At 42.7% G+C, this 15,103-nt stretch overlaps 1 protein-coding gene across 2 annotated transcripts in view; it reads right to left on the bottom strand.

Annotated features, from left to right (window-relative positions):
• COCH (cochlin) overlaps positions 1–11,106 on the bottom strand; it is a 44,388-nt gene extending 33,282 nt beyond the window's left edge. The window contains exons 1-3 of one of the 2 annotated variants that reach the window (XM_073348926.1): positions 10,984–11,106; positions 10,181–10,226; positions 9,985–10,029 (exon numbers count right to left, since the gene is read on the bottom strand). In XM_073348926.1, the coding sequence (XP_073205027.1) occupies positions 9,985–10,029; positions 10,181–10,226; positions 10,984–11,091 (199 nt within the window). In that variant the 5' untranslated portion in view covers positions 11,092–11,106. Of the gene's footprint in view, positions 1–9,984; positions 10,030–10,180; positions 10,227–10,538; positions 10,614–10,983 lie in introns of those variants that run through there. The other variant, XM_073348927.1, reaches the window with a different exon arrangement.
• Between the last annotated feature and the right edge of the window lie 3,997 nt (positions 11,107–15,103).

Genomic DNA, 15,103 nt, shown 5'->3' with positions numbered 1-15,103 from the left:
AATCTTCATAAATTCATGGCTATGTAACGGGGCCTGTTGCCACAATGTTGATGTATCCTGACAGTCCCTTGCCTGGCTTTCCTCTTTCATTTGTCATGTGCCTTCATAATCTATGGAAAATTCAGAACTCTGATTTTAATTGACTTTCTGAAATTCACATTACTCATATTTGCAAGCAGTTAAACTGGCTCCCGGTGCACTTACTAATTCAGGAACCTCGTATTCAACCCAAATAGTGCGGTGTACACTTGGTATCTCTAAGAGATACCTCTCCACAGACTGCTGTGCAGCTACAGAGCCACTGCACAGGGTATCTCAGCTCTGGTGGCTGAGATAACATGCCACACCCCCACACGTGCATCACAGTCGTGGTTTCTGGGAACAGAAGAAGGGCCAAAGAGTCAAGAGCCTCTGGTTCCCCCCCAATCTCTCTCTCAGCCGCATGGTAGTATGCATTTCTTGCATAGCCCTTCCCCCAAACAATCCAACTCCTTTCCTAGTTCAGCAGAACTATATCAGTTCTGCTTCCAGGAAGAACTCTGCAGCCACAGACACAGGAGCTGGATTTGATTCATACTCTCACCCTCTCCATATTTGTATGGTCTAATAAGTTTTCCTCTACTTTTAAATGTTCATTTGTAGACCTCCACCAGTCTCCCCATGTTACAGTTAATATTACTGTTATGTTTGTAGTGTTCTTCTCCAGTACAGCAATTTGGTATTTGCATAATTAATAATAATTTAGAAATTAATAATCATTTTGGCTTGATGCTAAACTTTTTACCTTCTTAAGTACACATCCAAATTCAGCACGGAGGATAAAGCCTGTTCAATGCATTAAAACATTTGAAACATAGAGAGGTCCTTTTAAATATTCAGTGGTTTGACTTACCTGTGCCTAGCTTAATTGCAAATAACAGATGTGGTAGATAATTATTTTCATTAGCATTTGTTACCCATAAGTTACACCCCTTAGTATTTTTCACTTGATCCTCATTCTATTTCTGAATTAACTTGATAGAACTTTCCCTTAATTTCATGAAAATATTTTGTGATGGGAATTTGAAAACCTAGACTCTAAATCTAAGTATGTTGCAAGAGAAAAGCTTATCTTGTAATTTATCATTACAGACCCATTCCTGCCCATTCTAAACTCCCATAGACTCTCAGTGGTGTTTGGCGTGCACCGTGAATGAAGGATTGGGCTTTAAAAACGCCAAGAAAATGATCACACTCCCACTCTATCGTGGCTTACACACACTCTCTATACTTCACAGAAACACAACACCTCAGAATATCATGTAGAGACACATTGTATTTCTTCCTGATTTAAACATGATTTAATGGAGGAAGTTCCATGTAGAAAGATAAGGATGGATGCCTTGCTTCAATGCTGGGCCTACAAAAGACAAGGGAGAACCTATTACAAAGGCGTTGAAGTCTGTCTTCTCTCCTATGACATCCATCAAATAACCACGCCATAGGTTTCAACATTTTGTGACCCCAGGACCTCTTAATGCCAACTGGCAAGGGAATGCAGAAGGGTTACAGGAATCTCCTGATTCTGGTATGTGCATTCTGGTTCACCAAAGAATGCCATGTGAGGTCTCAAACGAAAGCAAGTGTCACACCCAACATCAACGTCATTGTGAAATGTTTGTACAGATGCTATGTAAAGAATTATGTATATATATATTAGGGCTGTGAAACTAATAAAAATTAATTGTGTGATTAATCACACAATTAATTGCACTGTTAAACAATAACAGAATATCATTTATTTAAATATTTTTACATATTTTCTATATTTCAAATATATTGATTTCAATTACAACACACAACACAAAGTGTACAGTACTCACTTTATATTTATTTTTGATTACAAATATTTGTATAAGTATAAGTAGGGGCATAGCGAGCAGATCGAGGGATGTGATCGTTCCCCTCTATTCGACATTGGTGAGGCCTCATCTGGAGTACTGTGTCCAGTTTTGGGCCCCACACTTCAAGAAGGATGTGGATAAATTGGAGAGAGTCCAGCGAAGGGCAACAAAAATGATTAGGGGACTGGAACACATGAGTTATGAGGAGAGGCTGAGGGAGCTGGGATTGTTTAGCCTGCAGAAGAGAAGAATGAGGGGGGATTTGATAGCTGCTTTCAACTACCTGAAAGGGGGTTCCAAAGAGGATGGCTCTAGACTGTTCTCAATGGTAGCAGATGACAGAACGAGGAGTAATGGTCTCAAGTTGCAGTGGGGGAGGTTTAGATTGGATATTAGGAAAAACTTTTTCACTAAGAGGGTGGTGAAACACTGGAATGCGTTACCTAGGGAGGTGGTAGAATCTCCTTCCTTAGAGGTTTTTAAGGTCAGGCTTGACAAAGCCCTGGCTGGGATGATTTAACTGGGAATTGGTCCTGCTTCGAGCAGGGGGTTGGACTAGATGACCTTCTGGGGTCCCTTCCAACCCTGATATTCTATGATTCTATGATTCTATGATTTGTGCTATAAAAAACAGAAGTATTTTTCAATTCACCTCAGACAAGTACTGTAATATAATCTCCTCTTTATCATGAAAGTTGAACTTACAAATGTAGAATTATGTACAAAAAATAACTGCATTCAAAAATAAAACACTGTAAAACTTTAGAATGTACAAGTCCATTCAGTCCTACTTCTTGTTCAGTCAGTCACTCAGACAAGCAAGTTTGTTTACATTTGCAGGAGATAATTCTGCCCGCTTGCTGTTTACAATGTCACCTGAACGTGAGAAAAGGTGTTCACATGGCACTGTTGTAGCCGGCATCGCAAGATAGTTACGTGCCAGGTGCGTTAAAGATTCATATGTCCCTTCATGTTTCAACCACCATTCTAGAGGACATGCAGCCATGCTAATGCAGGGTTCTGCTCGATAACGATTCAAAGCAGTGCAGACCGACATATGTTCACTTTCATCATCTGAGTCAGATGTCACCAGCAAAAGGTTGATTTTCTTTTTTGGTGGTTCGGGTTCTGTAGTTTCTACATCAGAGTGTTGCTCTTTTAAGACTTCTGAAAGCATGCTCCATACCTCATCCCTCTCAGATTTTGGAAGGCACTTCAGATTCTTAAACCTTGGGTTGAATGCTGTAGCTATCTTTAGAAATCTCACATTGGTACCTTCTTTGTGTTTTGTCAAATCTGCAGCGAAAGTGTTCTTAAAACGAACAACATGTGCTGGATCATCACTCGAGACTGCTATAATATGAAATATATGGCAGAATGTGGGTAAAACAGAGCAGGAGATATACAATTCTCTTCCAAGGAGTTCGGTCACAAATGTAATTCACACATTATTTTTTTAATGAGCGTCATCAGCACGGAAGCATGCCCTCTGGAATAGTGGCCGAAGCAAGAAAGGGCATATGAATGTGTAGCATATCTGGCACGTAAATACCTTGCGATGCTGGCTAAAAAAGTGCCATGCGAAAGCATGTTCTCACAGGTGACGTAAATAAGAAGTGAGCAGAATTATCTCCTGTAAATGTAAACAAACTTGTCTGTCTTAGTGATTGGCTGAACAAGAAGTAGGACTGAGTGGACTTGTAGGCTCTAAAGTTTAACATTGTTTTGTTTTTGAGTGCAGTTATGTAACAAAATCTACATTTGTAAGCTGCACTTTCACAATAAAGAGATTGCACTAAGGTAGTGTATGAGGTGAACTGAAAAATACTATTTCTTTTCTTTATCATTTTTACAGTGCAAATATTTGTAATAAAAATATGAAGTGTGGACTGTACACTTTGTATTCTGTGTTGTAACTGAAATCAATATATTTGAAAATATAGAAAAACATGCAAAAATATGTAATACATTTTAATTGGCATTGCTTTTTTAACAGTGAGACTAAAACTGTGATTAATCACAATTAATTTTTTTGAGTTAATTGTGAGTTAACTGTGATTAATTGACAGTCCTAATATATTTAGAATATATGTTCTTAAAGTTTGCATCAAGGTGTTAGTCACCAGCAAAGGTGAAAAACAGATGATCTTTTAGACAGGAAATGTTTATCCATCTATCTGTTTACATGTGGACTGAGTATTGTTTCATTCAGAACTGGTCCCCTATCACCAGTCTGAAATTAATACAAATGAAGGATGTAAAAAAGAACGGCCAGAAAGGGAAACACAGTGGAGAGAGAGAACTTTAACTTGAGGTCCATACAGGAGGTTTGTTTGAGTATATTGGGTGGAGCAGAGCCTGAACAGACACCCTCCCCTGAGGAAGAAAAAGGACAGCACTTTTGTTTCATAAATGAGGGGTTTAGGCCAGGCTTGGTTTAAAATGCTGTAGAATTTAGGGTGAGTTAAGTTTCTTTAGATAAAAGAGTAACTTGCTAGTTTAGTCTCTAGAAAGTGAGTTATTTTGTTTTTTTATATATGTTTTATACCATTTGTCTCCAAAATTCTTATTCGCTATTATTTGAATCTCTAATCTTTGACAATAAATGTTTTACTGTTTTCACTATAAATATATCTAGGTGCAGTGGTGCTAAGCAAAGTGCTGTCCTGAGTTACAAGATGGTGTACACTGTTCCTTTGGGAACAGGAGACCTGGTAATCCTGTGAGTGTTCAGTGGAAAAGGGGCTGGACACTGCAGGAACACTGAGTATTCGGGCATGGGTCTGTGCCTGAACAGAGGGAGTGAGGCCTGCAGGGGTCTGGAAGGCAGTACTTTTGCTGCTAGAGGCCACTGGTGTCAGAGAACTGACCCACAGCAGGCACAGACATAGCTGTTTCATGCTAAGGGCAGGCAGTCGTGAGATGCCTGGATACCCCTAGGATGCTTCACACATTCCATAGCTCTTGTACATGAAATTGCAAGCCCATTAGCAAGAATTTTTAATGAATCTCTAAACTCAGGGGTTGTACCGTATGACTGGAGAATTGCTAACATAGTTCCTATTTTTAAGAAAGGAAAAAAAAGTGATCCGGGTAACTACAGGCCTGTTAGTTTGATATCTGTAGTATGCAAGGTTCTTGGAAAAAAGTTTGAAGGAGAAAGTAGTTAAGGACATTGAGGTCAATGGTAGTTGGGACAAAATACAACATAGTTTTACAAAAGGTAGATCATGCCAAACCAACCTGATCTCCTTCTTTGAGAAAGTAACAGATTTTTTTAGACAAAGGAAATGCAGTGGATCTAATTTACCTTGATTTTAGTAAGGCGTTTGATACGGTGCCACATGCAGAATTATTAGTTAAATTGGAAAAGATGGGGATATTAAAATTGAATATGAAAATTATGAAAGGTGGATAAGGAACTGGTTAAAGGGGAGACTACAGCGGGTCATACTGAAAGGTGAACTGTCAGGCTAGAGGGAGGTTACCAGTGGAGTTCCTCAGGGATCAGTTTTGGGACCAATCTTATTTAATCTCTTTATTACTGACCTCAGCACAAAAAGTGGGAATGCGCTAATAAAGTTTGCAGATGAAACAAAGCTGGGAGGTATTGCCAATTCAGAGAAGGACTGGGATATCATACAGGAAGATCTGGATGACCTTGTAAACTGGAGTAATAGTAATAGGATGAAATTTAATAGTGAGAAGTGTACAGTCATGCATTTAGGGATGAATAAGAATTTTAGTTATAAGCTGGGGACGCATCAATTGGAAGTAACAGAGGAGGAGAAGGACCTAGGAGTATTGGATGACCACAGGATGACTATGAGCCGCCAATGTGATATGGTTGTGAAAAAAGCTAATGCGGTCTTGGGATGCATCAGACAAGGTATTTCCAGTAAAGATAAGGAGTGTTAGTACCGTTATACAAGGCACTGGTGAGACCTCACCTGGAATACTGTGTGAAGTTTCTGGTCTCCCATGTTTAAGAAGGATGAATTCATACTGGAACAGGTACAGAGAAGGGCTACTAGGATGATCCGAGGAATGGAAACCCTGTCTTACAAAAGAAGACTCAGGGAGCTTGGCTTGTTTAGCCTAACAAAAGAAGGCTGAAGGGAGATATGATTGCTCTCTATAAATATATCAGAGGGATAAATACAAGGGAGGGAGAGGAATTATTTAAGCTCAGTACCAATGTGGACACAAGAACAAATGGGTATAAACTGGCCATCAGGAAGTTTATACTTGAAATTAGACGAAGGTTTCTAACCATCAGAGGAGTGAAGTTCTGGAACAGCCTTCCAAGGGAAGCAGTGGGGGCAATAGATCTATCTGGTTTCAAGATTAAGCTCGATAAGTTTATGGAGGAGATGGTATGATGGGATAACATGATTTTGGCAATTAATTGATCTGTAAATATTCATGGTAAATAGGCCCAATGACCTGTGATGGGATGTTAGATGGGGTGGGATCTGAATTACCACAGAGAATTCTTTCCTGGGTGTCTGGCTGGTGAATCTTGCCCACGTGCTCAGGGTTCAGCTGATCGCCATATTTGGGGTCAGGAAGGAATTTTCCTCCAGGGCAGATTGGCAGAGGCCTTGGGGATTTTTTGCCTTCCCCTGAAGCGTGGGACACAGGTCACTTGCTGGAGGATTCTCTGCACCTCGAAGTCTTTAAAGCATGATTTGAGGACTTCAATAGCTCAGACATAGGTGAGAGGTTTATTGCAGAAGTGGGTGGGTAAGATTCTGTGGCCTGCATTATGCAGGAGGTCAGACTAGATGATCATAATGGTCCCTTCTGACATTAAAGTCTATGAGTTTCTTCTATCCAATACTTTCCTAAATTACCATCTTTTCACTATACAGTTCTGCTACTTATTACTGCAAAAAATGAACAACTTTCACACAGTTTTCGAGCAAGAGTCACTAAACATTTAAAGGGAGTCTTATCAAGGTAAAAGCCACAACCAAATGTTGGGCTATGTTGCCCTGTGTTACTTGGGTATAGGAGAGAGCAGAATCTGTCCCAATATATTTAAAGAACAGTTTCATTGTAAACTATTATAAAGCCAGGGATTATAAAGAGTAAAATAGCTTTGAGTCATGTCACTGCTTATGCTGTTTTTTTTCCTTTTGACATTTTTCTACTGCTTGGACAGTGAAACTGAAGTATTCACTTTCCTTTTCTGCCTTGAGCCTTCAAACAAGCATGTGTTTAAATTACACAGATAAATAGTCCCACCAGTTTTGTCTATACTGGGAAAATGCATCATGTTGGAAAATGTGTTAACTAACAGGTTTATACTAATACAACGTTAAACCCAATTTTGCCCTGAGCACAGACAAGGATAACTGGGTTTAAAAATGTGTTAGATGGTCATGGCTATGTTGGCTGGATTTTGTTTTGACATTTCATTTATACTGTTTTTTGTTTCCTTTTGAACAGTCTAGGGTTAACGAAGACCAGCTAACAAATTATCAACACACACAGGTGTTTCTAGGATTGGGCAGATACGGTCAGTTCCATTTGTGGCCTCTCGAGCCTAATCCAGCTCCTATTGAAGTAATCTGAAATATTCCTATGGATTTAAATGGGAGTAGGATCAAAAGTAAACATTTTTGAAAGCACTTAAGTGATTTGGGAGTCTAAATCACTTTGACTTTCAGTGAGACTTAGGTTCTTAAGTCACTTTTGAAAATGGGATGTAGGTGGTTTTGAAAATGTTGCCCCAAACTTCTGATGCGCTAATGTCATGTTGTTGAGTGAGTGTGGGTGGGGAAATATTTTTTAAATTTATTTTCATTTTTTTAAATGAATGCAAATTTCTTATGGAAAGCCATTTAAAGAAAACCTAAGGGCATAAATTAAATTGCCAGTGTCCCTTTAATATCTCTTTAGTTGCTTTGACAGATACCTTTAATTTACAGGACTTTATCCTAGTTAGGAAGGATCCTAAAGAGTTCTTCTATTGTTCCCTGCCAGTGTCACAAGCTATTCCCTCTCTTTAAATGTACCTGCAAAAGAAATGGGCAAAATTGATCCTGGTTTAGTTTCTGCATTGCTGCCTAGTTAGGAGGTCCTCAGTAAAGATTTGTGTCTAGCAATTGGACATCAGGCCATCATACTAACATTAAAGAGTTTGCCAAAAGTTAAAACAAATAAACAAAAATAGCAAATGAAATTCTTGTATTATACATACAAATTTGAAGTCACTCACCATTTGGGGTCAGGACAGAGTTCTGCTTTCAGGAATTCATTGCTGGACAGGAGGGATTCATGCTCCTTTCTTTTGCTCTCGCTTCTCTCCCATTGATGGAGGGAATGGAGAGAGTTTCATTTGGCAACATGGTCCCCAAGACCGTGGTTGCACTCCTTAGTTGCTCAACTGATTTGCCTTCTTTAGTTTTTCTACTGCCATGTGTCCACTTGGGTGTGACTCTGGCTTCATGGAGTCACCGTTCTCCCAACAGTGGAGTTGCACTCATCCGTGACACTTGTCAATATGCCACCCATGGTGTGTTGGGCACTTTCTGTATGTCTTTTCCTTTCCAGGGTAAAATCATGGCAGAACAGACTTAAAGTGCTTGCATTGATTCTTATAGTCATAACATGTTTGGAGGTTCTCTGATGTCAAATTCTTTTTAAGCTCTGTGAGTGTTTCTTACTCTCTCATATCCATACACGACTACATTTACCGTTTAATTTGTTACACTATAGAGAAGTTTGATACCTTTGCCTTCTGAAAGTTTTTGAACCTATCCTGTACTGATTTTTTTTTTTAGAAAAAACTGGAAATACCAACCCTCTCCATCTCCTTCTATGCTTCTCACTTTTAAAAGACAAGTCTTGTCATATAGCTACAAACCTATGTTCTCCCCTCAAAGAATTATGTCAAAATAATATGGAACCAACGAAACAAATGTACGTTCTATACAACACTGCTTAATCATTTTACTTTTTGATGTATGCTATCTCCCATGTTTGATCTGTTTAGTTTATTAGCTTTTTGGACCAGGTATCTTGTCTGTTAAACACGTAGCACACTATTGGTACCAAATAATGAAAATAAAATACCAATATTTTTCTTGTGCAGCACTGTATCTGGATAATCCCATTTGCAAGATGTTTTGTTTATTTTATTTTTTGGCTAGAGGGCAGGAGGATAATGTAAGTTCACAAGGAAGTATTAGTTAACAGTTACCTATCACAAAATTCTGTTTCACAACCCGAGAGAGAGTATGCAGGGAAGGAAAGGTTGGTGCTACGTTCCATCCCCGATGGAAACAGCATTGTTTTCTTCCTTCAATTTATACATGGGGATTTCAGAGCACTTTGAAAATACAGTTTTGAACAGAAATGCTGCTGCAGCCTTAAGTGGGGAGCAGCTAGCAATGGCTCAGTAACCTAAGGACAGCATGAAAGGGTAAAGAGAGGCAGCTAGCAGCTAGATTCAGCAAACAAATAGTCTTATGAGCTCTGAGATGTGATCCCATCAATGTGATTGTAGTTTGAATATTTGCGTGTTTAACGGAATCTGCTAATACTATGCAAAAAGCAACCACACATTGGTGCTAGTCTTTATATAAAAGAGAAAAGGCTACTGTGTGTTCAGTCATTTCTTACCTTAGACTCACAGCATAAACAAATTCCCTGTAACCCATACACAAAGAATTATTTCCCTATCACAGTTAAAGTAAGACATTTTCAGGTGAGATAGAAAAGGATACTACACTCGCAAGATATGCTTCTTTTGTACTTGGTTTAAGTTGCACTCGGTGTGTGACTATTAAAGCGGCTCCCGAGATGCTTGAACGCGCCACTATTAGACGCTTTAAACAAAGCTAAATACAAAAATTACTGTTCACTTGGAAAAACCAAGCACACATTTATATTTAGCAGTTGCTGAGCTCCCTTTAGTGAAGCCCTACGCTGGAAATATACGTCCGGGGTTGCATAGGGAGATGATTGCTAATGGGTCGAACTGGCTCAGCCCTGCAGAGACCCTCTTTAGAGGCCCCATCAGTTGGAGACCCATGAAGGGTCCTATGTAAAAAACGGAGTCTTTGAGAAATAACGGAGAAGATCAACTCACCCGAGCCGTCGCTTGCCCGCACCGGGCTGGCCAGCAGGAAGCCACCTGTAATCAGAGACACAGCGGGGTTCAGGGGCGGCCCCCGGGCCGAGCACTGTAACCGGGTGCAGGGCGCGCCTGGCCGGGGGGTTCGGAGCGGGTGGCCGCGCGGGGAGGCGGGGCGCGGCGCCCGGGGGAAGGCGAAGGCGCTACCCACCTAGCAGCATCAGCACGGGAGCCATGGCGGCCGCGCACAGGGGCACCTGGGGAGAGGGAAGAGAACTTCAGCGCAAGGCTCGGCAGCGGCAGGGTTAACAAGGCGCCCCCTCCCGCCGGCGGCCCGCTGTGTGGTCAGCAGGAGCCAGGGGCGTCGGTGGCCAAGCCGCGGGGGTGTCGCTGGCGCCGGGCCGGCAGGTGGAGGGGCGGCACCGGGGGCACCTGCGCGGGGCTCGCGTGGGGAGGGCGGGCTCTCCTGCGCCCGGGCACGGACCCCTGGGGCCCAGCCCCGGGAGCTCCCGGCGGGGCCCAAGGACGAGCCTGGGGCGGGGCGGTGGAGCCGGGGGAAGACAACCCACCCCCGGGGAGCTGCAGCGCGGGGCCTGGCTGGCGGCGCTGCTGCTGCGGCTGGTGCCTGTGACAGCGCCGCGAGCCCCGCGCGCGCTTTAAACCCTTCCGCGAGCGCGTGAGCACTGGGCAGGCCCGCGCTGCCTGGGTGGCCTGGGCGGGCGACCCTGCGGGGAGGGAGCGAGCGCCAGGCTGGCGGCCTCGCTGCTAAATTGCCAGAGGGCAGCAGCAAGCAGATGCGCGGGGCGCCGCCAGGATTCCCAGGCACCCGTGTAAACCCGGCCGCCTGTGGAGTGACTCCGGAGTCACACCGGGACAAGTGAGACCCACCGGAACTTGGCCCCGGGAGCTCTGCTCTGCACCCAGAGGGTCGATGGACACACAGGCAAACAGCCCTGCCGCCCATCCGGGCCAAACCTTGGGGGATCGGGTACAAGTTCACAGACAGTCCCTTACCGTCTGGTGGACTAGCGCAGTGAGCTGCACCTTGTGCAAGGACAGCTCATTGCCGGGCAGGAGGGAGCTCGCCTCCCCTTCTCTCCCGTTGATGGAAGGGATGGACATTTTCCTTTGGGCACAGGAGTCTCCAAGACAAAGCCGTTGGGTTACTCAGCTGATTCCCATCCTGTAGTTTTTCCGTTGCCATGTGCCCACTTGGGTGTGACTCTGGCTCCGTGGAGTCACCGTTCTCCCATCAGCAGAGTTCCACTCATGCCTGACACTTAGCAATACGCAGCCCACAGCCTGTTGGGCATTTTCTGCAGGTCTCTTCCCTTCCAGGGCAAAATCCTGGCAGAACAGGCTTAAAGTGTTTGAATTGATTCTTGTAGTCAGACCAGGTTCGGAGCTCTGCAGATGTAAAATTCTTTAATAGTCTGTGAGTGAATTGGAATCACAACACACACACACAGTCTACTGACCCTTTTCAGTTTGTTACACTGTAGAGATACCTTTGCCCTCTGCAACAGCCTCTCAAGCCTCTGTCTGTATGATTTTAAAGGTTTAGGGGAGCTGTTGTTCCTTTTCCTTACATGTCATTTTATCTGGTTATTTAGATGTTCCAGGTAAATCTTTGGTAACATAACGTTTTAAGCAAATGTCAGTCGGCTGGGCTTTCGGTTACCTTGTCACATTTTGTTCCGAATAGGAGATATCTTAGGTGGATAAACAAATGACGGGGGCTCTTTGTCTTTTCATAGGAAAATGGCACGTTTTTTTCCTCGCTCTTTGCACAATCATTGATCCAAACTGCAAACCCTGTATATAATGGAAATAATTTCAAGCGGGGGGCGGGGGGTGCAGCAGCATCCCTAGGTCCAGCATCTATATGTACAATAGCAGCGTGGAGGGTGTAGCCTGGCGGAAAATGAACTGCTGTAGCAGGTCTCCTTAAATCCACAAGGCAAAAGCCCCGTCAGGTCTGCAAGGGAGTGGCATTCGCCCGGTTATAAGTGGCCTATTTGCGTTTTTAATAGAATCTGCCACAGATGTCTACTCATGCCAACAAATCCTGTATACCATGCCGCCACATATACTGTATTAATTTGAACCTAATTAGACTAAGTGGTCCCTAAAATTGCTGTTTGCGTTTAGATTTGTTGAAAATCGAATCCGATTTTGGTTTAAATCATTGATATACATCTAGTTACTTCATCCCCACCGATGAGCCGCTATGCTGAACCCAAGCACACATGAACCATGCGTGTTGACTGGATAGTCGTTTCCCCCCACCACTATTGAAAATATGTACAAAACCGTAAATTTTCCTTATAATCTGTTTTGCATTTGTTCTGCTCTGAGTGTTCTTTGTGAAATGCTGATGATGGTTGGGCACCACAGATACTATCGCTGTTTGGGATGATCATATTACTTATATATGGAGGAGTGAATACTAGCCTGTAAGCATATTTTCAGGGATATTTGTACGAGGTTGGTTTTTTGTAATGACTTCAGACACGTTCCTGCTCCTTTAGCGGTTGCTGTCTATAAACACCCATGTGGTTGACTGTTATTAGCGCAATTGTTCCTGGTAAGTGAAATTTAACATTGCACATGTGAGTATTCACAGAAATTAATATAGTAATTGGTTTTCCAGAGCGTTTGTAGCAGCAAATTGATTGTGTTATAACACTTATCCAGTCAGTGAACAGAAATGGCAGCATGGTTCTTTTGTGATCAATCTAATCAACACATATCCAATTTTGGATTCTGAATAACAAATTGCAAAATAATTGAGTTTTGTGAAATACATTAAATAATTCTGAATAACAAATATATCTGAGAAAAGGACAATCTGTTCACTAACATTTTGCAAATAGAAAAAAAGGAAAATGTTATCAGATAAATGATTCATCATTAATTATTTGTTCAACTCTGCTGTCAGTTGTTAAATTGAAATTGTGTGTATTGACTGTCAAAACATGGGACTGTCTCTGCCATCTGCTCTGATCACTCCATAAACATATTTCTGTGTTTCCAAGGTTGCAGTCTGGAATCAGATGGGGGGGTGGGAGGAAGAGGCAGTACTCTACAAAGTTCCAACCACAAAATAAGCTCCTCCTATGTGAGTCACCAAAATCAGATACTGCTGACTAGGCTGTGTAATTGTTCAAAATGTGATCATGTGTTCATCTGAGCTCTACTGGGATCCTTGATCTTGACTTCCCTAGATGAGGCTTCACTATGTCCATGAGCCCCGGTAGGCTCCTTCAGCTTGCATTTTTCTTAATGGGAAGGAGGGAATTGGTGGTATCTCCCAAATTTACCTGTTGAGAGGCCTGCTCAGTAAATTGTGCAGATCTGTGATCCTCCCTATCTGTTCCCACATAAGAAATGAAATATTTAACAATGTTGACATTTACACTATGGTCATCACTGGCCTCTGAGTAAAGTCCTGATTGAGATGATTAAGTCAGTTCACATCTCTCGGAGCAATTATTCCAGAATTTCTGCAGATTCACATAGACACCTGTCCCTTGGTTACACTCATGTCCACACTACAAAATTAAGTACGTCAGCATACAGCCACTGCAGTAATTAAATCAATGTTTCACGTCCACACTATGCTCCTTCTGTTGGGGGTGTGCATCTGCACTAGGAACGTTTCCACCAACTTAACTGTCTGGGGCATTGTGGGCACTGACAGCTGGAGCTCCTCCTCACTCTGGGGCTGTCAACTGGAGCCCCTCATCCCACCCTGGGGCTGACAGCATCTGCTCATAGAATATATCCAATTCACTGTCACCTGCTGCATTTGTGGGTGGATATATTTGAATTACTGTACACTTGACACATCTTGTTTGCAGCCTGGCTGTTGTTATTCTGTTGTTTACTGGCTCCCAAGCCAGCAGGGTCTTGCTATAAGGTTATTCAAAATAATTCCTATATCTCTTCCATGTGTTCCTGCTCCTGAATATCGGATTATAGCACCATCAGACACCATCTTGCCACATCTTGGCCTTATCATCTCACTGATGCCAAGTATGTTCAGATGGTATTTTTTCATTTCTTGTGAAACCTGTGCCAGTTTTTCCATACTACACAAAGTATGTATGTGCCATGTGCCTACTCTTGTAGAGATCAGAATAGGATGTCTTGAGTTCTCAGCTTCCTTTTGGCTTTCCCTGGGCTCTGTCAAACTTGGGTTTTGAGCTCCATCTGCCTCTACTGTCCTCCAATTTTTGGTTTAACCAAACTGTTTCTATTGCATTAGGGTTTTACCTGAGTGGGGCGCAAACCCAACTGCAGAAGCATCCTCTTTTATCTGGGCTTTATCTATAAGGCCTTTATTAACTAAACTTTAATTTTTATTCCATTCAGTTTCTTTCACTCAGAAAATAAGGTCTCCCACCTCTATTCATGCACTTTGCTGCTTTTCTTTCCCATTCTCTTTTCTCTATTTTTCTCCCTCTTTCCTGACTTTGTGTCTCTCCTCTTCTCTCTGCATTTCTTTCCCTGCAGCAACTCCCAATCCTGACTCTTGGAGCTTCAGTCCCACTCACTCCCAACCTATTCCATCCACTAAAATGATCAGCAATGAAATGGTCAATGCTGACCTTTAAATGTCATCTTTAGTCTTTAGCTTTAACACATGTTTCGGGGAGTCCAGACCGTTCGGAGCCAGGAGCCAGGAGGCTGGAAGCACGAGGGAAGCAGTTAAGGCTCCAGCAGCTGCATGGTTTGTGGTCATACCTGTGGCATGGGGCCAAAATGACTAAGAACCAGCAAGAACAGAGCTGTGTCATCACCCCAGGTTGGATCCCCAAAGAGAGGCACCTAAAGAGAGGTTATATGGACTCCCAGTGGGGCCATGATGCCCCAGCAGGGATAAGTCATTTGATGGGTCCTCTGAGGGCACTGGCAACCTGCATTGGAGCCCTCATGCGAGAAGCCACTGAATTTAGCAAAGCAATGACTGACTGCACCTTTGTCTGTGTGTTTAATACAATCTCAGCCTTTCTTCCCCATAAATCATGTCTCTTCCTGTCCTTTCTGAAATTGTGGCACCAATGTGAGCCTGTCTTTAGAAACTCTTCAAATGTTACCTTAGCAGCACTTGGAAGGAAGCTCCTGACTG

Source organism: Lepidochelys kempii, chromosome 6, assembly GCF_965140265.1.
Source record: "Lepidochelys kempii isolate rLepKem1 chromosome 6, rLepKem1.hap2, whole genome shotgun sequence".
NCBI lineage: Eukaryota > Metazoa > Chordata > Testudines > Cheloniidae > Lepidochelys > Lepidochelys kempii.
This window is presented reverse-complemented; position numbering and strand designations above follow the sequence as displayed.